The following is a 24,987-nucleotide window of genomic DNA, read 5'->3' as shown; positions in this document are numbered from 1 at the left end:
CCGAAAGCTTCGGTCGACCCTCACACAGTTTGCAAGAAATGTAGAGAGATTGTGTGTACTTGGGAGAGTAGGTGTGTTGAATGTGAGAATTTGACAGAGAAGGAGTGGAAGATCCTTACGAAATATGTTGAAAGGTTAGAGAAAGATCGAGTGAGGAGATCTGTTTCTCGTAGTGAGAGGTCTAATACTTCTAGTAAAAGGAGTGAATGTGTTTCCTCTCCAGCTCCTTCTAATGTAGAGATGGTAGAACCTTCCCCCCAGGTTTCTCCTGCGCCCGCTGCTGTATCGGAGGAGGCGAAGGATACACAGATTGTGAAAGTGTTCGCTGTCCTTGCATCCATGGGTGACCAGATACAGCGTCTAACAGATAAAGTCAGTGCTTTTGATGTGAGTGAAAGTGTAGTGGAGGGGGCGTCTGATCGTCTCTCTCGTGCTCCTAGACCTAGACCTCTGTCAAGCTCCCAGACCCAAGGGAGAAGGCATGTCGACAGTCGAAGGGAGGCGAGAGAGGTTTTGTCACGGTCAGGCGTCCCTTCGGACAGTCCTGTTGTTAAATCCCAGGCTGTTGCAGTTCGCCACAGGAAAGGCGTAACTGGGAAGTGTGCGTCCTCTGATGGTTCTACTTCAGACCGGGAACGTCGGTATTCGGTAGTGTCACGCCCCCTCAAGAGGACTTTCAGGACATCGACCGCTCAGGATAGACCGTCACACGGTCGAGATGCATGGAGTAGTCCGGAGGTTTTGTCCTCTTCTGAAGATGGAGATGCAGTTCCGATCAGAGGAAGAAGATCTTTCGTTCGAAAGAGGACGCAGTACGGCCTTTGCGTTCCTTGATCTCGGCAAGAGATTCGCCCCCGTCTTCTTGCTTGTCATCTCCTCGTCTCTCTCCTTCGGGTAGAGTTCAGGATCGCTCTCCCTTCCGTCACAGTCCTACTCGTCCTTCTCCTCCGTTGCATGCTGCTCGTCAGGAAGATAGCACTAAAGACTTCTTAAGAGAAATGCAGTCGAAGTTAGCAGTTCTCATTAACTTGTGGGAGTCTCCTTTGCAAGGTTCTTCGAGACATAAGGACGATTTCCTTCCCGTGAAGTCTTCCAAGAAGACGAAAGACAAGAATTTGCCTTCTCTCTCTCGTTCTTTGGTTGCCGAGGATACAGGACGCACTGTCTGTCATGTCTAGGACGGACGATCGAGTAGCGTTTCAGGACGTAGGACGCAGGAAGAAGAAGATCGTATCTGTGGAAGCAGGACGCAAGCGGCAGGACGTTGAGCCTCTTGCTGTGGACGCAGGACGCAGGCAGCAGGACGCGGATGTGTCAGTGGTGGACGCAGGACGCAGGCGGCAGGACGCCGATACTTCTACTTTGGATTCAGGACGCAGGTGGCAGGAGGTGAGGGCCGTCTGTCAAGACGTCAAGATGGACGAATAGATTTACAGGACATCTTCAAGATGACCGATGAGTGATTTACAGGACATTTTCTTCTTCAGCAGAAGAAGACTTAGATTTTGTTGTAGATAAGAATGTGGAACCTTCATCGGATTATAAAATCCTCACTTCCTGTCTTCTTTCGATTTTTGAAGGGGAATTTCAACCCACGGCTCCTTTATCTCCCCTGTCGCAGTTTTCGAAGACTAAAACTCCCAAGAAGTCCTCATTCCTCAAGATGTGAATAATTGGCTGAAGGAGAAGAAGGAAGCAGGGAAGTCTTCTTTCGCTTTCCCTCCAGCCAAGTTAGCCTCGAAGTCGGGAGTGTGGTACGCCACTGGAGAAAGTCTTGGCCTGGGAGTACCTGCCTCCTCCCAGGGGGATTTCTCCAGTATAGTGGACAGCTCGCGCAGACAGGCGTTACATTCTGCCAAGATTTGGTGGACTTCGTCGGAATTTGATCACCTTTTTAAGGGAATATTTAGGACTTTCGAGGTCTTCAACTTCCTCAATTGGTCTTTGGGAGCATTGGCAAACACATTGGAAGACGAAAATTCTCAAGACATGGAAGTGCCTAAGAGTATTATGCCCTGCATGGACAAAGCTCTTAGAGATGGAGCTAATGAACTTGCATCGTTATTTGCAGCAGGAGTGCTTAAAAAGAGGTCTCTTTTGTGCGCTTTTACTTCTAAAGGAGTTTCTAACTCAGAAATCGGAGTTGATGTTTTCACCGCTTTCGAACCAGCTGTTTCCTACGGAGATCATTAGGGATATAGCTCTGGCTCTATCTCAGAAGGATCTCCTCTCATCTTCAGTGAGGAAGTTTTTACCTTCTAAATTGGTTAAGAAGGCACCGAAGGAATCGAGACCTTCTCAACAGCCCTTTCGAGGCAGGACTTCGCTCTACCTGCATTTAGAGGCAAAAGATTACCCGCTAAAAGAGGAGCTAAGACTACCTCTAAGCAATGAGAACCAAGTCCTCCAGACATCAGTAGGAGCCAGACTTCAAGAATTTTGGGAAGTTTGGCAAAACACGAATGCAGATCCCTGGGCCATCAAGGTAGCTCGAGAAGGATACAAAATCCCCTTCTTAAGGAAACCTCCTCTCGTAACATCTCCGAGAGCCCTAGGGGCACATTACAACAATTTAGTGAAAGAGAAGGCACTGTGGGATCAAGTCTCTTCCATGCTAGAGAAAGGAGCGATAGAACCTGTCTGGATCACGAATCTCCGGGGTTTTACAATCGGCTCTTCCTGGGTTGCGAATCCTCGGAGGTTGGAGACCAGTACTGGACGTAAGTCAAACTAAACGTGTTCCTGGAGAAAACCAAATTGGTCTTTGGGAGCATTGGCAAACACATTGGAAGACGAGAATTCTCAAGACATGGAAGTGCCTAAGAGTATTATGCCCTGCATGGACAAAGCTCTTAGAGATGGAGCTAATGAACTTGCATCGTTATTTGCAGCAGGAGTGCTTAAAAAGAGGTCTCTTTGTGCGCTTTTACTTCTAAAGGAGTTTCTAACTCAGAAATCGGAGTTGATGTTTTCACCGCTTTCGAACCAGCTGTTTCCTACGGAGATCATTAGGGATATAGCTCTGGCTCTATCTCAGCAGGATCTCCTCTCATCTTCAGTGAGGAAGTTTTTACCTTCTAAATTGGTTAAGAAGGCACCGAAGGAATCGAGACCTTCTCAACAGCCCTTTCGAGGCAGGACTTTCGCTCTACCTGCATTTAGAGGCAAAAGATTACCCGCTAAAAGAGGAGCTAAGACTACCTCTAAGCAATGAGAACCAAGTCCTCCAGACATCAGTAGGAGCCAGACTTCAAGAATTTTGGGAAGTTTGGCAAAACACGAATGCAGATCCCTGGGCCATCAAGGTAGCTCGAGAAGGATACAAAATCCCCTTCTTAAGGAAACCTCCTCTCGTAACATCTCCGAGAGCCCTAGGGGCACATTACAACAATTTAGTGAAAGAGAAGGCACTGTGGGATCAAGTCTCTTCCATGCTAGAGAAAGGAGCGATAGAACCTGTTCTGGATCACGAATCTCCGGGGTTTTACAATCGGCTCTTCCTGGTTGCGAAATCCTCGGGAGGTTGGAGACCAGTACTGGACGTAAGTCAACTAAACGTGTTCCTGGAGAAAACCAAATTTACCATGGAGACGAACGAGTCAGTACTGGCAGCGGTATGTCCAGGGGACTGGATGGTTACCCTGGATCTACAAGACGCGTACTTTCATATTCCAATTCATCCAGGAAGCAGGAAGTACCTAAGGTTCGTGATCCAGAACAGGGTCTTTCAATTCAAGGCCCTGTGCTTCGGCCTTTGCACAGCCCCCCAAGTGTTCACGAGGATGATGTCCAACGTAGCAAGATGGTTACACTTACTGGGGATCAGAGTACGTATCTTTTTACTTGGACGACTGGCTGATAAGATCCCAGTCAAGACGTCAATGTCTGGAGGACCTGAAACAGACGTTAGATTTAGCAAAAGAATTAGGTCTTTTGGTGAACCTGGAAAAGTCTCAGATGAACCCCAATCAACAGATAATCTATTTGGGGATTCAGATATCGTCAGCGACTTTTCGGGTTTTTCCGTCCCCCGACAGGCAAGCCCTATGCCTTCGGAAGGTGCAGTACTTTCTAGAGAAAGACCGATGCTCAGCAAGAGAGTGGATGAGTTTACTGGGCACGCTCTCTTCGCTAGAGAGGTTCATTTCCCTCTAGAAAAGACTGCAACATTGAGGACCTCTACAGTTTCTCCTGAAAGAAGCATGGCCAAGAAAATCGCAACCGGATTCCTTCCAGTTTCAAATTCCGACCAAGGTGAAGGAGAATTGAGTTGGTGGCTAACGCCAGGCAGGTTAGCAGAGGGTATGTCGCTCCAGCAGAAGAACCCAGACCTCATCTTGTTCTCCGACGTGTCAGACGCAGGTTGGGGAGCGACACTAGGCCCTCAAGAGGTGTCGGGTCTTTGGAACGAAGACGAAGCAAGTTGGCACATAAACAGGAAGGAACTGAGGGCGATTTTCTTGGCCTTGAAGTCTTTCAGGGAGTTGGTACGCGACAAGACAGTGCAGATCAACTCGGACAACACCACGGCTCTGGCATACATCCGCAAGCAAGGAGGGACGCATTCATTTCCCCTTTACATGCTGGCGAAAGAAGTTCTGCTTTGGGCGGAGGAGGAAAACGTTTCTCTGCTCACCAGGTTCATCCAGGGGGAGAAGAATGTCAGAGCGGACCTGTTGAGCAGGGAAGGGCAACTTCGTTCGACAGAGTGGACGTTGCATCTAGAGGTATGCCAGAGCCTGTGGAAATTGTGGGGCCGTCCTGTAGTGGATCTTTTTGCGACAGCCAAGACAAAAAGACTACCAAACTACTGCTCTCCAGTTCCAGACCAGGAAGCAGTCGCAGTGGATGCCTTCCTGATGGATTGGACAGGCCTGGACGCTTACGCTTTTCCTCCATTCAAGGTCTTGGGGAAAGTGATGAAAAAGTTCAGAGAGAGTCAAGGAATGAGGATGACTCTAATAGCTCCGTATTGGCCGGCCCAAAGTTGGTTCACAGAGGTACTGGAATGGACAGTGGATACACCAAGAACACTGCCCCTAAGAGTAGATTTACTCAGACAACCCCACTTCGACAGGTTTCACAAGAATACCCTCGCTTTGGGTCTGACTGCGTTCAGACTATCGAAAGTCTTGTCAGAGCGAGGGGATATTCTAGAGAGGTTGCCAGTGCAGTGGCTAGAGCTAGAAGAACCTCCACAATTACGGTGTACCAGTCGCAGTGGGAGAACTTCCGGAAGTGGTGTAAGAAGAGGAAGGTGTCTTCATCCAGTACCTCTGTGACCCAAATCGCAGACTTCCTCCTTTATTTAAGGAAGGAGGTAGGATTGTCGATTTCTATGATTAAGGATTATAGGAGTATGTTGACCTCGGTGTTCAGAAACAGAGGTTTGGATATTTCTAATAATCTGGACCTTAGAGATCTTGTTAGATCATTTGGAACCAAGAAGCAGCCTCAATGCAGACCCCCTGCTTGGAATCTGGACGTCGTTTTGAAGCATCTAACTTCTAGTAAGTTTGAACCTTTAGATAAAGCTTCGTTAAGAGATGTCTCAAAGAAGGCTATCTTTTTAGTCGCCTTGGCAACGGCTAAAAGAGTTAGTGAGCTTCAGGCCATATCTAAGACAGTGGGCTGGAGACATGGCAATGCAGTGTGTTCTTTTCAGGAAGGTTTTTTGGCCAAGAATGAGAACCCTTCTAATCCTTGGCTGAGATCCTTTGATGTCTTGGGTCTGTCTGATTTAGTGGGGCATGAACAGGAAAGAGTTCTCTGCCCAGTGAGAGCTTTACGCTTTTATATTGAAAGAACAAGAGGTATCAGAGGGACTTCTGATTCTCTTTGGTGTTCAGTCAAAGACCCCAGTAGGCCCATGACAAAGAATGCTCTAGCTTTCTTTATGAGAGAATTGATTAGAGAAGCGCATATGCTGTGCCAAGAACAGAGTTTCAGAGTTCTGAAAGTTAAGGCTCACGAAGTCAGGGCAGTAGCGACTTCCTTAGCTTTTAAGAAGAATTTAGCCCTCAAAGAGATTGAGACTACATTTTGGAGAACGAATTCAGTATTTGCGTCTCATTATCTCAGAGATATTAAGACAATTGTCAGACGTTGGGTCCATACGTGTCCTCTGGTACAGTATTGGGCAAAGGAGTTACCACCCCATCACCTTCTAATATGCTAGGTAATTTTTATCAGGTGATGGTGTTTTTTATGGTCGTCTGAGAAAGAAAGGTTTTGTTCCTTGTTTCAGTCTTTTTAGTGGTTTTCTTTAGGTGGTGTGTGTAGTTCAGGTGAATGAACAATTCCTAGCTTGAATGCCATGGCATAAGAGGGCTTTGGGGTTTCTGTCAACACATTGGTCACGCCCAGTTGTCAGACCCGGTTTTAGCTTCTTCAACATACAGGACACTTCCTAGTTGAGAGCTCCTAAGGTTTAAGCAGGCTCAGAGGCAGGACCTATGAAGTCAGGTACCTTAGCAGGTAAGGAACTTAGGGTAATATAATAATGTTTAATTATTTGTACTCTAACAATGTTGCTGTCTTTGACCCACCTCCAAATGTGTCAATCAGCTATATATATACCTGCCAGGTAAGTGTCATACATTAAGATGAAGTTTTTATGATAAAACAAAGTTTAATGTATACTTACCTGGCAGGTATGTATAATTAAATTCCCACCCTCCTCCCCTCTGGAGACAGGGTTCAGAGAAAATCTGACGTAAATGGGAATGGTTCCTAATGGGGTGGTGGTTGCCTGAACTACTAATAGGTTTCTAGCGTTTGCCGCGAGTTTTGAAAATTTCTGCCATTGGAACAGAGAATATAGCTATATATATACCTGCCAGGTAAGTATACATTAAACTTTGTTTTATCATAAAAACTTCATTTTTTGTGAACTAATAATCAAAGGTTGTGCATGAACATAACACAAATTACTGTCATAAAGTATAAGGACACCAGTGAATTAATTGTGTTGTGGAAATGTGTGGAAACATTTAATGGGTAAAACCTGACTACTCCATACTCTGCTCTGGATTCTGATAAGGCAAGATGCTCCTTTGTTTTACAGTGTGAGAATAATTTTCTCATGTCTTCATCAAAGATTGACGGCAATCATGTTGTAGTGATCCCTCTATTTAAAAAACTCAACTGTACGGACCTCTGTTCTTAACAGCTGTGTTCATATGATTTTTTTTGCTTTGCTACCATTTTTAGGTAAATCTCAACAATTGAATGTTAATTGTAAAATACAGGTTAGTTTACATTAGGAACTACAGGCTGTCCCTGGTTATCGGTGATCCGGTTTTATGGGGCTTGTCTAGCGCCATAACGTCTGTGATTTATGGTGCCAAAACTGGCTGAGTTCCGGTTATTGCTGCCAATAATAGAGTTATGGCATCATAAGATACCTAACAGAGGCTCCATAAGGGTGCTTTATCAGCACCATTATGGCATTATAAATCACAGAGTTTCGGTTAATGGCGGTTTTCACTTATCGGCACACCCCCAAAAACGAACACCTGCCGATAACCAGGGGCTGCCTGTAAGTGGAATTGCTGTTAGCTGTAAAATATTTAGAAAATATTCAAGTGCAGGGTCTTTGGTCCATAAAAGAACTTTTTACTCACCAGAAAGCCAGACCTCTAAAGTGTCTTTCAATTTGAGGTGCTACTGTTTACCATTCTCGCTAATTTAAGAGAATAGAATTGACAGAATTTTGATGAAAGTGGTAATAAAAAATTATATAATTATGTTAATTCTTTTCTCTTAGACTATCTAGTATAATGATAAACAGTGAAATTGACCTTGATATTCACGGGGGATGCAAACCACAACCCCCGGGAATAGCTAAAGTCCGCGAATACTTGACACCCCTCCAAAAACACTTATAACTGCCGATTTTGATAGTTCAAGCACCAAAAAATTCCTCTAAAAATGTTTATACCAGAGTATTTTAATAGTTTTATCACCAAAAGTGCATTTAGTCTCAAAAATTATATGAAAATACTGTAATTAGTGAGTGTATTTCTGTGAAAAATACCACAAATAGGGAAAATTTTGTGAATAATTTGTATATACGTTCCACAGAAAAATCTGTGAATAGGTGAAGCCTTGAATCCGGAACTGCAGAAAGGGCCCCATCCATTATAGCACCTTAATTTAAAGGACATTTTGGGGGTTTAAGTTTCTGGTAAGCAACAAAGTCTAGATATCTTACAGCTAAAAGCATTTCCACTTAGTTCCTTATGTAAACCAACCTGTACTTTACAATTAATATTCAATTAAGTGATTCATCTAAAATTGTAAAACATCTATAATGGTAGCACAGCAAAAAATGATACGTATTTAGCCATAGATACTGTATCTGAGATTTGTAAGAAATTAAATAATGTTTAAATCCAAAATTAGCTAATGACTAACTTCGTTGCGCTTTCTAGGATAAATAGTCTGTCTCTGACATTCTTTTACCTGATTCTAATCGGCAAATTTACTTTTTACTTCGTTCTGAAATGTTATTTACGACACAGAAATGTTAGTGAAGATTTACAATAATTTTTCCCATTATTTTGTGAAAGCCATCTTATTTTCTCTTTCACTAAGGACTAAATTTTTCATTTCATTAGAGTATTTCCCCAGATCGGTGGATCTTAATTACGTTGTTGTAACCTGACCCTGGCTATTTTTTTAGGGGAGAAAAATCTTTTCTTGTTCTGTTTGAATTTTTGGGACAGTGGTATGCAGTTAGTTTGCTTTCCTACATACTTGTTCCTGGAAATGTCTTCAAGGACTTAAGAGGCCAATACTTGAAAATCATCGACGACTTGTAAAGGATATAGAGAGATAAATTTTCTTTGATATTAAGCTTTATTATACTTATTACAGAAAAATATTGTCTTGTGTCAGTTGTATTGATACAAAATCATATTGTTATGATACAATAAAGTTTTGTACATACTTACCTGGCAGATATATACAATTAAATGGCCCACTCAGCCTCCCCTCAGGAGACAGGTGGAAGAGAAAATCTGATTAGAAAACGGGAATGGTTCCTAATCCTGCCACTCAGCGGCAGGGTGGTAGATCACCTGACCCACCTGTAGCGTGTGCCGCGAAATTTGAATTTCTGTTGGGAACGACGGAGTCTAAAGCTAAGTATATATCTGCCAGGTAAGTATGTACAAAACTTTATTGTATCATAACAATATCATTTTTGTACATGAACTTTCCTGTCAGATATATACTTAGCTGATTGGCACCCTTGGTGGTGGGCAAGAGACAGCTAACTACTGAAATAGACAGGAAAACAACATACGTTGTAGGTAAACATAAAAAACCTTGGTTCCTACCTGGTTACGTGGAAGACTTCATGGCTACTGCCTAGGAGTCTGCTTCGCCTCAAGAGCCTCAGCGAGGTAGTGACCTTATGCTAAGAGTTCTTGTGGATCTGTCAGTGGGGTCTTATCTGCTCACTCGACAGAATCCTGAGGATCTTTGTCAATGGGTGCTAATCCACTATATAACAAAACACCTTGCCTAATGGCATAATCAAGGAGCACAACACCGATCCCGACCACCTGAACCTAACACCCGGGTTAGCAATAAGATTGAAAGAAGTTACCGGGAACATTCTTTCAAACAACCCTAAAAAACCCCATACTAAATTCTAAAAATTGATTAAGGATCGGCATCAGCTCCCTGTCCCAGCACCGAATCCGCAGATACGTATGGACCCAGCGAGAAGCATTTCTCGTAAGTCACTCATACATCCTTCAGGTAGTGGGATGCAAAGACAAAGTTGCATCTCCAGTACGTGGCAGCTAGAATGTCCTTCATAGACAAAATCCTATGAAAAGATAAAGAAGTTACAATGGCTCGCACCTCATGCGCTTTTACTCTAAGCTGCTTGAAGGAGTCGTCCTCGCACGCCCCATGTGTTTCCGAGATGACAATTCTCACAAAGAAGTCCAGGGCGTTTAAAGACATGGGTCTTCTTGGGTCCCTCACCGAACACCAGAGACACTCTAGGCTACCCTTAATCTGTTTCTTCCTTTGAAGATAGAACTTAAGGGCCCTGACTGGGCAAAGAGACCTCTCAATCTCCATCCCTACCAAGGGGGAGAGTCCCTTAACCTCAAAGCTTCTAGGCCAGGGTTTGAGGGGTTTTTGTGTTTTGCCAGGAATCATGGCTAAAAAGGACATAATGCCGGTCTCCTTTAAATCCGACACACGAGTGCAAGGAAGAAGTTCACTTGTCCTCCTAGCAGTTGCGAGGGCCAAGAGAAAAATACCTTCCCTCGTCAGGTCTCTAAAAGAAGCCTGATGGGGAGGCTCAAACTTGTTGGATGTGAGGAATTTGAGAACCAAGTCCAGATTCCAACTAGGTGAAAGTGAGGACTTCTCTTGGAGGTCTCTAAGGACCGGATGAGATCATGAAGATCCTTGTCCTCCGCTATCTTTAGACCTCTCTCTAAAGACAGCGGAGAGCATGCTTCTATATCCTTTATTGTGGATACCGGTAGGTGAGATTCTTCTCTCAGAAAGAGAAGAACCTCAGCAATGTCGGTCACAGAGGTAATGGAAGAGGACAGCTTCTTCGACCTGCACCATCGTCAAAAGACTTCCCACTTCGACTGGTACACCCGTAATGTTGAGCCTTTCGCGAAAATCCTATCGCTCTGACGAGTCTTTCGAAGTTGAAAAGGCAGTCAGGCAGAGAGCGGGGAGGATTTGAGAAAGCTCTCAAAGTGGGGTAGTCTGAGCCGATCTCTCCTTAGTGGAAGGGATTTGGGAAGTCCATTATCCGTTCCAGAACCTTTGAGAACCATTCTTAAGCAGGCCAAAAGGGAGCGATAAGGGTAAGAGTCATCCCTGTAGAGGACAGGAACTTTTTCATCAATTCCCCCACCAGTTAGAGTGGGGGGAAAGACCTATGCCTCGATGCCTGACCAGTCCAGTAGGAGAGCGCGAATGCTATTGCTCTCGGGTAATCAAATGCGGAGCAAAAGTTGTCCAGTCTCCTGTTCTAATACGCGGCGCACAGGTCTACATGTGGCCTGCCTCACAGGGCCCATAGGCTTAGGCACACATCGAGATTGAGGGTCCACTCCAAAGGAAGGACTTGGTTCCTCTACTCAACAGGTCCCCCCTCATATTCCTCTCCCTCCCTGAATAAATCTGGTAAGGAGCGCGATCTTTCTCTCTTCCGTCCAAAAGAAGGGTTTTTGTTACCTCCTAAAGCGAGAAGGAATGTGTCCTCCTTGTTTCTGAAGGATGTCAGAGCCGTGGTGTTGTCCGAATTGACTTGGACCACCGTGTCTCTGACTTCATACTGAAACCACTTAAGAGCCAGAAAGATTGCATACAGTTGAAACACGTTGAAGTATCAGTTAACCTGGTCCCCCTTTCAGATGCCTGACACTTCATACGTCCCTAGTGCTGCTTCCCCTTGCTACTCTGACGTGACAGAGAACAACACTAGGCCTACACTGTATCGTGTAAGTAACAGCTGCCGACTGACTGCGTACGGTATCGAGGAAAGTTGCTCATCGTATTTGAAGGGTTAAGTCGAAAGACTATAATCTGTTTGTCACCGATGTCGGACGGAGAAGGTGACGATTCTGTTAAGGCATGAGCCCCACAAGAGAAAGACAAATGCCTTCAAGAGACTGAGGTTCCTGAAGGCAAAACCTTCTCATAGTAGTTGAATCTCAGTTAAGGAGAAACAACACTATATGCCATAGAAGACGGAGGACAGAGAAGCAACTTACTTTTTCACAGTTGAATCGAGAGAAAGATTCTCAAGATTCTGAACCCGTGCTTACCAAAGACTGAAAAAGCTAACCTCTAAATCGATGCTGTCCGACGATAAGTCGTTAGCTATGAAAGCGGATCGTTTTCAGCAAAGAAAAACTCCGGGAAGTACTGCCTGCAGAACTGCTTTTCATGGGCTGAATATAGAAAGCAGAACTGTCAGTCCGGGGAACAGGCGATGTCTTCTGATACATCTGTTAATTCGGGGTGAACAAGAACTTGCACACCGAGGAATACGAGAAATTTTCTGCAGACAAACTCCGATGTCTAAAGAAAACATTCCTCATAACTTAGTGCGAAGCAGCGGTGGACTATTACAGACTTCCGTTACAGGGCGGTAAACAGAAAGAGTCCAATAAATATTTCTGTGAAAAAATACTAGCAATGTCGAAGGTGATGAAACCGAGAGACATAGAAGATGGTCATTCATGCATGCAAGAATCCCCGTTAATCAGGGACCAAAGTATGTGATTATTGGGCAGAGATACGGTACGGCAGTACATCATTGCAGGAGAGAGAGACGTAACAGACCGCGTAACGCTGAGGGTCAGCTGGTACTGAGGTAACTGAGCTGCTATGGCAAAGACAACAGTCTCATACAACGTTAGCTCTCGCCACCTCTTCATCCTGAGTTGCCAACTATTCCATTCTACGAAGGAATGGGTTCTGCTAGAACCACCGAGCAGAAAAATACGCTCGGGCAATTATATTTAAGAGAAACGGATTTTAGTAAATACAAAAGCTGAGTTGGTGTTGTCGTGACAACACCATCAGTATCAAAAATCGAAACTGGAAACTCCTGAGAGGTTTGCAGTTCAATTAGGATACTCGTCATCTGAGTTGGCATCGATAGAGCTAACTATATATGCGTCTGCACCTTGGACAAATCAACTGCTTAACAGAACATGTCGTGAGGGTAATATACATAGTATATTAGCAGGTTTTGTACAACGACTTCCATCCTACATTCTTTTCCCTATGAAGAGAGTGAGTAAAGATTGGAGATCCACCGTCTTCGTTCTCTAGTCAAGATAAAGAAGGAGAGGTTTTTCCCGAAGGAAAAAACTTCAATGTGAACCGAGACCTGAAGGCGACAGTTCAAGCTCTTATCTTATTAGGCAGAAGACTTCATGAATACTGTCCATGAGTCTGCTTTGCCTCAAGAGCCTCAGCGAGATAGTGACCTATGACTGAGAGTTCTTGTGGATCTGTCAATGGGGGCTTATCCGCTTACGCGACAGAACCTTATTAGGATCTTTGTCAATGGGGACTAACCCACTTATATGACAAAGCCTTTTTTTGGATCTTGTCAATGGGGGCTTACCCACTTACATGACAGAACCTCCATGATCTTGTCAATGGGGGCCAGCCCACTTACATGACAGAACATATTTCAAAAATTCGAGCATTAGCGAGGTTCCCAAACATCGTAAAAAACATTGGGAATTCTCGTTTTAGCTCACTGAGGACCATGGTTTCGCTTAAGTGTTAAGAGATTGTAAGAAACTCAAACACTGCAAATGCCAGAAATTCCTCAGAATCTAAAGCATTCAGCGAAACCCTACCAAATTCGTCAGACGATCAGCAGTGGAGGTTGTCTAGATTCCCGTAGAACTTGAGGGAGGGGCAGGATCCTTCCTCAATGACTGGGCTTATGCCAAGTTCCGAATAAGGCGCCTACCAGGAAGTAAGGCAACTGCTGAGAAGAGCACTTGGTAGGCGTACAAGAGCCTGCAAGGAGAGGAGAGCCTGATTGTAGAGGTAGGTTCTCGCTCATGAGGAGAGAGGCTTCTGTCTGAGGAAGAGCGGTAGAAAGATGACGATCTTCTGTCTGTCGCCTTGCCTCTGGGAGTTTCTTCAAGGCTGGGAGGTGCCTCGCGCCTGTAAGAAGCCTCGCGGACGGAAGGAGCAGTGCTGCTGGCATCTCGTGTCTGATCGGAACATCGAGGAAGGAAAACGCCTGTTTGTCGACTCGCGCCTTTACTGGAGACTCGCGCCTTTACTGAAGACTTGCGTCTGGCAAGCGGCTCGCGCCTGGATGGAGCCTCAAGCCTGGTTGGCGCTTCGCGGCTGGAAAGCGGCTCGCGCCTGGCTGGTGACTCGCGCCTGGCTGGCGGCTCGTGCCTAGTTGGCGCTTAGCGGCTGGAAAGCGGCTCGTGACTCACGCCTGTAGTACCGTTCGCGCTTGGCTGGCTCGCTTCTCGTAGGCGACTCGCGCTTGGCTGGAGACTGGCGCTTGGTTGGCGACTCGCGCCTCGCTTGAGCTTCATATCTGGCTGGCGCTTCGTGATTGGAAGGAGACGAGGGCTCGGTCGCTAAGTGTTCCCGAGCCTCGTGTTTCCGAGGAGGCGAGCGAGAAGCGGTAGGATCGAAGGAACTCCTCTGAGAACGAGGAGCTGTGGAGAGGAGCTTGGAGCATGGAACTTCCAGGGGACGAGAGGATCTCTTAACTGGAAGAAGAGTGTCCTTCCTCTGAGGAGGATCCTTCGTAAGTACTCCTACCAGAGACGAGATATGCTCCTGCATGTTACGGAGAATCTTAGTTGTAGAATCTTCCCCCTCCTTGTCAGACGAAGGGGAAGGAAGTCTGGAGGACGAAGGGGACTCCCAGCCGAAAACTGGCGAAAACAGGACTCTGGCTCTCTTCCTATCCACAGGCAAACTTTCTGGGAATCGCTCAGGGCTAGAATCCAAGGAGGGCGCTTTCCAATTCCTCTTCATAGGCCGCGACTGCTAGGCTGAGCTCCAGCCGTGCTTGGGCGAAGCGGAATCAGATCACGAGAAGCACACACTCAGGATGCCTTTGCAACGGCGATCCCTGGCAGTCTGGGACGACACAGATCCTGCCGAAGGGATGCCTGACCGGTGGGGGTTCTCCCTAACCTTCCTGCGGTTGTTGACTTTTCTCCTCCACTGGGTCTGGGAGTTTGGAAGAGGTCTAGGCCTGGAAGCGCTACGGAGCCGGTCAGACGCCCCTCCACAACACTGGGGACACTGAAATCACTATTCACTGTACTGTACTTACCTTTAAAAGCTCGCATTTTGAGCTCCATCTTTTGAGGGCATCCTTCAAATCCACTAATCCCATTTAGACAAATCTGCAGGTTCTGTGTCCTGGAAAGGTGCTATAGTCTCACTAACTGGCTCGTTAGAACGAGACCTACTCAAGCTTTTCTAATAAAACTTCAGCAATGAAGGTTCTCTAATGAATTACATCAAAACGAAAGTTTCGTAATAATGACTGACATTCAGTAAATGTATACAGTCATTATTACAGTAAATGTATACTGAAAATGTATACATCCACTGTAATACAGCAAATTTACTGTATTACAGCAAATTCACTGCATACAGCAAACGTATACAGTCATTATTACGAAAGTTTCGTAATAATGACTGTCAATCAGTAAATGTAAACAGAATGATAATTGACTGATACAAAAGAGCTGTAGTTTCATGAAAAACAAAAATCAAATCTACATTGTGAGGATCTACCGAACTGCTCGTTCGGTAGTCTAACAATATACCTATACGTAATCGCATAAACTAACGACAGTACTAGCGACTGACGCAAAAAAAAAAAATAAATCAAAAGATAATAAAGCTTATGCCAAGCCAAAGATCCAATACATCACCAAAAGACGGCGAAAAGATCCACGGCAAACAAAAAACGAAATCCATCAGGAGGAACCAACAACAGGAGTTGTCGGAACCGGCGACAGAGAAAATCTGATTAGAAAACGGGAATGGTTCCTAGTCCTGCCACCCAGTGGCAGGGCAGTAGATCACCTGACCTACCTGTAGCGTGTGCCACGAAATTTGAATTTCTGTCGGGAGCGACGGAGTCTAAAGCTAAGTATATATCTGACAGGAAAGTTCATGTACAAAAATATATATTTAGTACTGAAATTGGGGGAGGTGGTACTATTTAGGCACCACCTCCCCCAGCTTCTGTATTTTCTGACCCTCATCATATTAGCAATAATATGCTTATTAATTGGTGAATTACTATATCCTAATGCATTAGTTAAAGGGAAGTAGTTAATAGAGTGGAGGAAAGAGTTGAAGTTGTGTCCCTTGCCATTACACTTACCTGAATACATAATGACAATAGTACATAATTTGGACAAATTGTATTGCATTTCCTGTATGACAATAGTAAGTAATTTGGACAAATTGTATTGCATTTCCTGCAATACAAGTGTGATTTCTATTTTCCAAGTTTTATTTCATTCAGATACTGGATAATTGCCCACTGGCAACTTTTTCAAAAGGTTTGAAATCAGTTTTTTGCCAGGATTATCGTCTTCAAGGCTGCTTGCAATGAGATCAAGATGTCCTCTGAAGAGCGCCAACTTCTCTCGTTGGTCACGAATTTCAAGTTCTTTTTCTCTGAGTGCTTTATCCAAAATGGCCTTTTCTTTGTTCCTCTCCTCCAGCTGTTGTGCTAATTTCCTAGCATCGCTATCCATCCTCTTTAGCACCATACCACATTTCTGGTTGACATCTTCAAGGGTTTTAGCTTTTTCTTTCAGATGGTTTGTTAACCTGTCAAAAGAGATTTTGTGAGTTGAGTGTATGTAGTTACCTGGCACAAATTTATGGACCATTTTATTCATTATTTATATAAAAAGCATCTTTTCCAAAATTTATCAGTTTCTTTTTATAGACTGAAAAATCAATATTTCCAATAAATGGAGTACTCTACCATGAGATCTATTGTAAATGATTTTTCATTGTGTGCTTAAGGCGTTTATTTAATAATAAACCAATAGTATGTATAGTGCCACTTCATTTACCACAAATTGCACTACTTAGACAGATCTCCTCTAAAGAAAGAAGAGGGCCAGTCTCTTACAGATAAGCAATGCACAATGCACCTTAAAGCTTTGTGGGTCTTAGTTGACAACCTAACAAATTCTTCTTGAGCCAGAGCGTGAATTTTATACCCTAGACCTATTAGAAGAATTTTAAACAAGGACAGTTATACCCCATAATTTTTACATAATTGAATATTTAACTTTTCTTTTTTATGATCAGTTAATGTAATCCTGTTATTGACTCAATTTGTGCACTGTATGTCTGCTGATAGTGGAGGATTGCAAGTCACAGATTTCCTCTTAGGATATTATACCTAAGTTTTAAACAGTTCTCAACAGTATTTTTTTTAGATTTTCTTCATGTAAACAGACCACAAGATAAATAGGCTGGTTACCTTATTGAGTTGTTAGTACCAGTTCAGTTTATTGCTAATTTTTATTGCTTTTTAGGCTATTGTCAGTTACAAATTACATGCTTTAGTAAGATAAATTTATTGTAGTTCATCACATCTTGCAATTAACTTTGTTTCCATTTGTAGATATTTACAATTTCTTGATTTTGAGGTGAAATTGTTTATTCTACATGTATTATTAATATGCTTCATACCCAGTAAAATTTGATCACAATAAAGGGTGACTTTGTACTGCTTATACTGCAGGTATTGCAAGAGACCTTCAGGTTTTATTCAAGGTAAGAATGAGGATTGCTCATTTGCAGTAGATCTGACCAGTTCTGTCCAGGTTGGTACCATAGCTATTGCCAGAGACCCCTGAGGTTTGTATTCCATGCTGAAACTCATCCTCACATCTTTGCTAGGTCTGACCTACTCTGTCCCACTTGTACAAGATGACAGAAAGTCTCTCGCTTTAAACGCCATACAAACAAATAATTACAAACAAACAGTTATTTAGCTGATCATTGTGAGGACCAGGGGTGCTTGTTTACAAAGGACCCCAGGCCAGCCTTAGGATAAGGTATCAAGCAGCTCAGTTTCAGTGTATGCAAGCTGCTTAGTTTTCTTGATTGGAGTAAGTTATCTTCAAGTAAAAGAATTGCTTAGCCTTAAAAAATAGAAGCCACTCATTTTAAGGGGAAGCTGAGCTCAGCCACTCAAGGTGAGAACAAGTAGAATCATAAAAATATTCAAGGGGTGCTTTTCAGAAGGCTTTTATTTGCCCTCTAGTCTGATATATCCTTGGCCGTAGTGCTATTGAAAGTGTGCCTATGCTAGGTTGAAACAGTATTTCAGAGGTAGCAGATGAACTAGATTTTCTCATAGATACTCCTTTTTCCCTTTAGCTGATCTAGATGTTCTCAGATCCAAGAGTACATGGGGTTAGATGATTCAACTTTTACAAAACAAAATTACGTATTCCCCACCAGCAAGAATACATACGGTAAATCTCATTGACTGCAACCCTCTTGCCTGTCAAGACTATCTATCTACTGAGACTTGACTTGAGCTGCCATTATATATAAATGCCAAAACCTTTTGAGATATGGCTAGAAATTGAGCTGCTTCTCAAATTAGTCCAGCAGTATGAGGACTGTAGACTTCCCCACACCATAGATGTCCTTCAGTCCTTGGTTCACACTGAACCCTGTGCTGAACATGTTTTGTACAACAGCAGTTTAGTTAACCACTAGCTCAAAGAAGATATGAAGAGCTGAAACAACAGGAAGACGACATTGTTCATAGGGCAGAACATACCATAGAGTGCTTCTTGATTAAAACTACAAAATTTCACTAGAAATTGGATGAAATACCTTCAGATCATACCAAGCTTGAATGCCTGACAAGAACCCTGTGAACGGCATCAAGAGATGGCAATAGGATTCCTGTAAGATTAATGCAGCAGCTAATACTACTCACTTTACTCTTATCTACCAGTCAGGCTATGTGTATGGCAATGAGAAAAAAACAAAGCTGGTGTTCTTCTGTTCCCATTATTGGCTAGATCCTTGCCCTCACATATCACTTAGCCAAACAGATCAGCAAACTTCTTGCACAATATTTTCTAGTTTACTATAATGTGTATTTGTTCACCAAGTTTCTTGAGGTCATCAGTTGTTCACCCAATGAAGGCATTATCATTTTGAGTGATGTTACTGCAAATGAAACCATCAGTATGATGATGGATCACCTACAGGAACTCTGAAACACTGTGATTCAGCATCCTGAAAACTGATGTATGATGACTTCTGCAAATCTATGCTTAGAAAGTCCCCTTTACCACTAACCAGGGCTAGATTTACATCTAGAAAAGTGATATAACCATGGTACCAGTCCCCCTTTACCACTAACCAGGGCTAGATTTACATCTGGAAAAGTGATATAGCCATGGTACCAGTCTTGGGTGTGCTCTTTGCAAATTTTTATGGGTAAAATCAAGGAAAGTGTTTTTTCTCATATTCAGAAGCCCTGTGTATACACGAGATACAATGGTACAGTGATGACACTTTTGTTAAGGCCAGTGATATTAAAAAAGTCGACTAGTTTTGTTGCAGTTTTGGAGAATGTAGCAGTCTATATTACACCATCAAATTCTGCAACAGTGGGTGCCTCCCCTTCCTCTATGTCTTGGTCACTCACTGTTGCCTCCCCTTCCTTTATGTCTTGGTCACTCAAGTAGATTAAGGATTCAGTACCATCATATATACAGAACCAACCAAGCAACCAAAATGAGTGCCATACCCATAATAAAAAGACAGCGATTAAAACCTTCATCAGGAGAGCCCTCTCACTTTTCTTCATGGCAGGAAGCCAAGAAAGCACTGGACTAGGTCATTCAAGCCTTGACTAATAACAGATAGTAATCAAATAAAGCAGTTGAATGAGAGATAAGAATAATGGTAAACCATTGATATGACAGTGAGCAACAGCAAACAGGAAGGACGCTATCAAACGCTACTATGTAGGTAGAATGCATAGGAAGCATGTGGAGGATGAGAGAGCCCTTAAACTATTTTTCTTTCTTTCTTTCTATCTTGAAATCTTCAGCTGAAAACCCTTATGGACAGAGTCAGCAGACTGTAAACCCAAGAGGGCGCCAAAGGGGAATCTGAGTGACGGAAAAAGTGATAAATAAACATGAAAGAAGAGAAAATAAAACTGATGCACCTGAAATTCAGGAGACATCAGCAGAAAGCAACAATGAATTTGCTTTTTGCTTCAACATTTCGGAGTACAGAAGATTCCACAACTGCACTAAGTCAACTATTCCATATTTGAATTGGAGCCAAGGTAAAACTTCTAGCAAACCAAGTAGTATTGAACCTGATGCGGTGAAGAAATTGTACTCTTAGAAAACTAAGGGCTTCTCAGACTTGAGAGGAATGTTATTGTATGAAAATCTGATTTGTAGTTTTGACTTGAGAGGAATGTTATTGTATGAAAATCTGATTTGTAGTTTTATGTTAAAGAAAACTAGTATTGGGATGGCTATTTGTCTGCCTGTCTACACTGTTTCTGGCTGCCCTCAGATCTTAAAAAATACTGAGGTTATAGGGCTGCAAATTAGTATGTTGATCATCCATCCTCCAGTTATCAAACATACCAAATTGCAGCCCTCTAGTCTTAGTAGACTTTATCTTACTTAAGGTTGTTTGTCTGGCACCGCTTTAGGTTCCAAGAACACAGGCCACCATCGGGCCATTGTTGAAAGTTTCATGGGCTGCAGCTGAGAGTTTCTTGGCTGAGTTTCATACAGCATTATATGTTGTACAGAAAGCTTGATTATGCTGAAGAAACTTCAGTGCATTTTTTACTTGTTTCATACTGTTAAGAGTTCTCTTGTGATGATTAACATAACCTAAGCCCTTTTAACATTGCTGGTGTTCTCTCTTTCTTTTTATTTTCTGATTATACAGCTGTGAGATTACAAATGTGATCTACAAAATGAAAATTGTGATGCTGAAATCAGATTATTTATCTTTTGGCTAACAGTCACTTCATTATGTGTCAATCATGATCTTTCTAGTCTCTAAAATTACATAGCTGAGTAAATTACAAGAAGAATAATCCTTCACTGTGGTCTTTACTTACGCTTTCTGTTTTATGCGATTTCTTCTTGCATTGATGGCATTTAATCTCTTCCTCTCCTCTTCAGGGTCTTCAAATTGTTGCTGAAACTCATATTTTTTCACTTTTTTCTTCGGGTGCGTTTGTTGATGTTGCTTTTCTGGTTCAAGGTTTTGAATTGGGTGATGGCTAGTGGATAGCGCTTCGGTAATGTTTCCTTCATCTGAAAAGGAAAAGAAATTAAAAAGAACCACAGACAGAGGACAAGATTTGAAAAGCAGCCCTTTTTTTTTATTGCTTCACTTAAGGTGCTCTCTCTATTAGATTTTATAGAGAAATAAATATTTAATTACATATACAGCAGTAATACATATATATAGATATTGGTCACATTTTTCTCTTCTGTCAGCCACAGAAGCTAACAGAAGTGGCGTGATTTTATATTATGGGCCCCATGCATGCAAATTTACTCATAATTAGTTAATTTGTTGTTTTAGAAATTTTGAATGGGTTTTATTTTCTGTAAACGTACATTATTGTTACCATTTTTGTAGCCAGGCACATACATCAGATTGAGATAAAAAGCCTTAATACATACTTTCAATACTTGTAGTAATTGTTTATCTCTATGGATGTTTATTACTGATTTAGGCAGTTTTTTGTTTTGTTTTTGTTTGTTTACATTTTGTGTTAAGAGAAATGCACTCATGCTGACTTACTATTTATTTTATATTTACTGGAATAAGAGTTTGGTAATAAATATACGTATCCCTTGTAGTAAACATGAGAAGCCAAACGTCTGAAATAAAGCAATCCTATAAGGAACTTGAATTGAGCTTTCAGAGAGATGAGTGATCCTGGATGAGGAGAATTTTGACCAAAACAGACTTTCTCTGATAACACATTCCCCTATTTCACAAAAAATGGTTAGCAGATAAGAGTAATGTAGGATAGGATATCTCCAGATGAGTGCTGTACGATGATGGAGCAATAGTCCGTGTTCGGAACAGGCTGTATAACAGTATAAGTGTGCTTGTAGGACTATATCAGCTTCAAAGGATGAGATATTTTATGGAGTCGTTGGGTTGAAATGATAAGTTTATAGGCATGGTAAGTTTGGGTGACATTCACTTATTATGAGTAGTAATAAATAAAGTAGTGAGAGTTTCATGTGAATAGGCAGCTACAACAGATTGGACCACTGGCAACTTAATGTCCATGTAGAAGGTTAATACTTGTAGTTTGTCTTGCATGGTATTAAAGATTGGTACTAAAGATTCATTGTTTTGTTTCTGCTTTTGCCATAGCGACAATTGCTTTATGCATTTTACTTTCTCTTGGTTCCCTTTGGTCTCCTTCCATCTGGTTCTTCAATTTCTTCAACATTCCCTTGCGCTAATTTTCCCATCATTCAAGATCAAATCCTTTTTGGGGAGCCCAGTGAGAGTAAACATGTATGTCTTAGGTTTTGTTATTGGACATAAATGAACTCTTTGGTCTTAACTGTCCAATTAAAATATGTTGTGCAAGATTTTGACAGCCTGAAATTGTTGATTAGTGATTATCACTGGTTGCACTATACTATGTGAATCCTTAAAAATTCAAAATTATTATACATATATTTAAGAGATACTTTACCAGTATTGAAAAGGCATTGTTCAGTTCTTTGCAAATTGTTGTAATAATAAAATTTGTCTGTAAATTTTAAGTTACTTTACAGTTATTGAAAATTTACAGGGTTCAATATTGGTTTGTTATGGTAGAAAATCTCTTCATTATAAGAGAAAGCAGCTCCAGAACTAAATAAAATAAAGAACTCTCTAGAATTTCCTTTAAATCCATCAAAAAATCTTTCAGAGTAATTGTTGCCTCCATAAAAAAACATTACTATAATTAAAACAGTTGATACATTAATATGCAGAGTACACATATTAGAGCTAGGTAATATTGAAGAAATTGAGCAACGAGGAGGAAGGAGACCAAAGGGAACCGAGAGAGAGTAAAAGGCATAAAGCAATGAATGTCCATGTGGTAAGAGAAGGGAAAAGAAGGATTGGACTAAGATGAAGTATAATAAAGATAGAAAAGAGAAGGAAGAGAATGAAAAGTAAGGATAAAATAAACGCACTTGAGTGCCAACCCACTCGGTGTAATCCATCCCTGAGCAGTCGATCTCTAGGCTTATCCAAGGTATACCTGTAAATCTGCACAATATAATCCACCCTCTTAGCTGTACATCTGCACAATGTAATTCACCATCTTAACTATTTACAGTCGCCTAATCCACCAACACAACCTTAGCAAGCGCCTCAGTGGCGTGGTTGGTTTGGTGTTTGCTTCTCACCGCGGTGGTTGCGGGTTCGATTCCCGGCCATTCCATTGAGGAGTGGGAGATGTGTATTTCTGGTGATAGAAGTTCACTCTCGACGTGGTTCGGAAGTCACTTAAAGCCGTTGGTCCTGTTGCTGAATAACCACTGGTTCCATGCAACGTAAAAACACCATACAAACAAACAACCTTAGCAGTAATACTGTTCACGGTAATCCCCCACCACCACTTCAACAGTGCAGGCAGTCCCCGGGTTACATCAGGTTCAGGTTAAGTCGTTCCGGGCTTAAGTCACTTGCCTCATGGTGCTGTTAACCTGCTCTATGGCAATGTGACCCAGACTTACAGCGGTGTTGCTATTTATTCCCATTATAATTGTGATGATTCTCACTAAGGCGATTTCCATAACCTTGGGACTGCCTGTAATTCCAACCATCATAATCGCCTGTCTCTACCTCTGCTGCTAACCCACTCTAAGTAATACCTCATTATGACTAAAAATCATCTTAACTCACAATTTATTGTATTTAATGGAAATGACTGCATGGCAGTAGATAGATTGATAAAAAGTTATTGGAACCCCAGTATATGGTAATCAGTCAGTAAGTCAATCTGGTGCATTTACTGTTGGTCCTTGTGTCAGTCCATTTTTTGGGAGATCCAGACTGGGTTATTTTCTGACATGTGGGTTGTCTTAATGTGAAACAAAGGAGTAACTATGTCATTGAAGACTACATATTCTGTATTCATATTAAAATTACTCCTCTGCTTAGTAATTATTATTGTGAAATGCTTTAATTGTAAAAGAAAGATGACATATACTATATATACATATTATATATATATATATAATATTATATATATATATAATATATATAGATATATATATATATATATATTATTATATATATTATATATTCTTTTACAATTAATAAATTTTCTAATTATAACTGGTTAGCATTGGAGTAATATTAATATGAATCATTGTCTCTAATGCTGTGTGACTGAAAAAGGCCACTGTATAATTCCACTGTATTGTGTTTAATGTGCTTTTTTTCACATTCACATACAATATATATATATATATATATATATATATATATATATATATATATATATATATATATATATATATATATATATATACATAGAGCATACCAGTGAGTTTTACCTAACTTCCCGACCCAGCAGTGACACAGTTGCCAGCATTTTATTCAAGTTATCAAGAGTGAATATGACAGTAGTAGTCAATTCAGAGTCACGTGTGAAATGAAATTTCTGGCACACATTGGGATTGAACCCAGTCTGTCAATTGCAAGGCAAGGACACTACCAATTGAACCACACAAGTCATAAAAGAAGTTGGAACCTAAGGATCACTGAACCTAAGGCTTTTATGAGGGTAGGCTAACTGCCTAGCATACCAGCATATTTTACCCAATTTCCTGACCCAGAACTGACCCAGTTGCAAGCATTTTATTCAGATTATCTCCTCTGAGTTAATGTGATGAAAGAAATCAACACTCAATTACGTGTGGAACAGGAATGAAATTCTGACTTACCTAGGGTTAGAACCCAGGTCTTTCAATGGAAAGGTAAGGGCACTACCAATTGAACCACACAAGTCTTGTCATTAATTCACAGCCAAACGGCTGGTCCGATGGCATGAAACTCGGCAGAGTTATAGTGGGGATCCCTAAGATGTTATATAATGGGGTTTCATCCTACCTCCCCCCCTCCGAAGGGGTGGGGGTGAAAAGGGATTCCCTGAATTGATTTCTGTTCCACACATAATAGTGTGTTGATTACCTCTGCCATATTCACTCAGAAGGGATTATTTGAATGCAATGCGAGGAACTGGGACCCTGCTACCTTTCATTTGATAGACCTGGGTTTTATCAAAATGAGAGTGAGAAATTTATTAATGTTCCACATGTGACTGTTGATTACTTTTACTTTTAATCGTGTATATATTACATATAATATATTGAGTTGAAAGATCTTGGAGAA

General features: G+C 41.9%; 1 protein-coding gene and 1 long non-coding RNA gene across 3 annotated transcripts in view; one reads left to right on the top strand and one right to left on the bottom strand.

Annotated features, from left to right (window-relative positions):
- The window catches only part of LOC135202276 (uncharacterized), a 98,771-nt gene that overhangs the window by 19,422 nt on the left and 54,362 nt on the right, over positions 1–24,987 (top strand). The gene's annotated exons all lie outside the window — the stretch shown is intronic.
- Positions 13,569–24,987, bottom strand: part of LOC135202274 (protein split ends-like) — an 84,418-nt gene continuing 72,999 nt past the window's right edge. Inside the window, exons 2-3 of the mRNA XM_064231581.1 lie at positions 20,675–20,873; positions 13,569–16,356 (exon numbers count right to left, since the gene is read on the bottom strand). Of these exons, the coding sequence (XP_064087651.1) occupies positions 16,038–16,356; positions 20,675–20,873 (518 nt within the window). The 3' untranslated portion in view covers positions 13,569–16,037. The remainder of the gene's footprint in view (positions 16,357–20,674; positions 20,874–24,987) is intronic.

The sequence above is a fragment of the Macrobrachium nipponense genome, chromosome 30 (genome assembly GCF_015104395.2).
Source record: "Macrobrachium nipponense isolate FS-2020 chromosome 30, ASM1510439v2, whole genome shotgun sequence".
NCBI classification, from domain to species: Eukaryota; Metazoa; Arthropoda; class Malacostraca; order Decapoda; family Palaemonidae; genus Macrobrachium; species Macrobrachium nipponense.
This window is presented reverse-complemented; position numbering and strand designations above follow the sequence as displayed.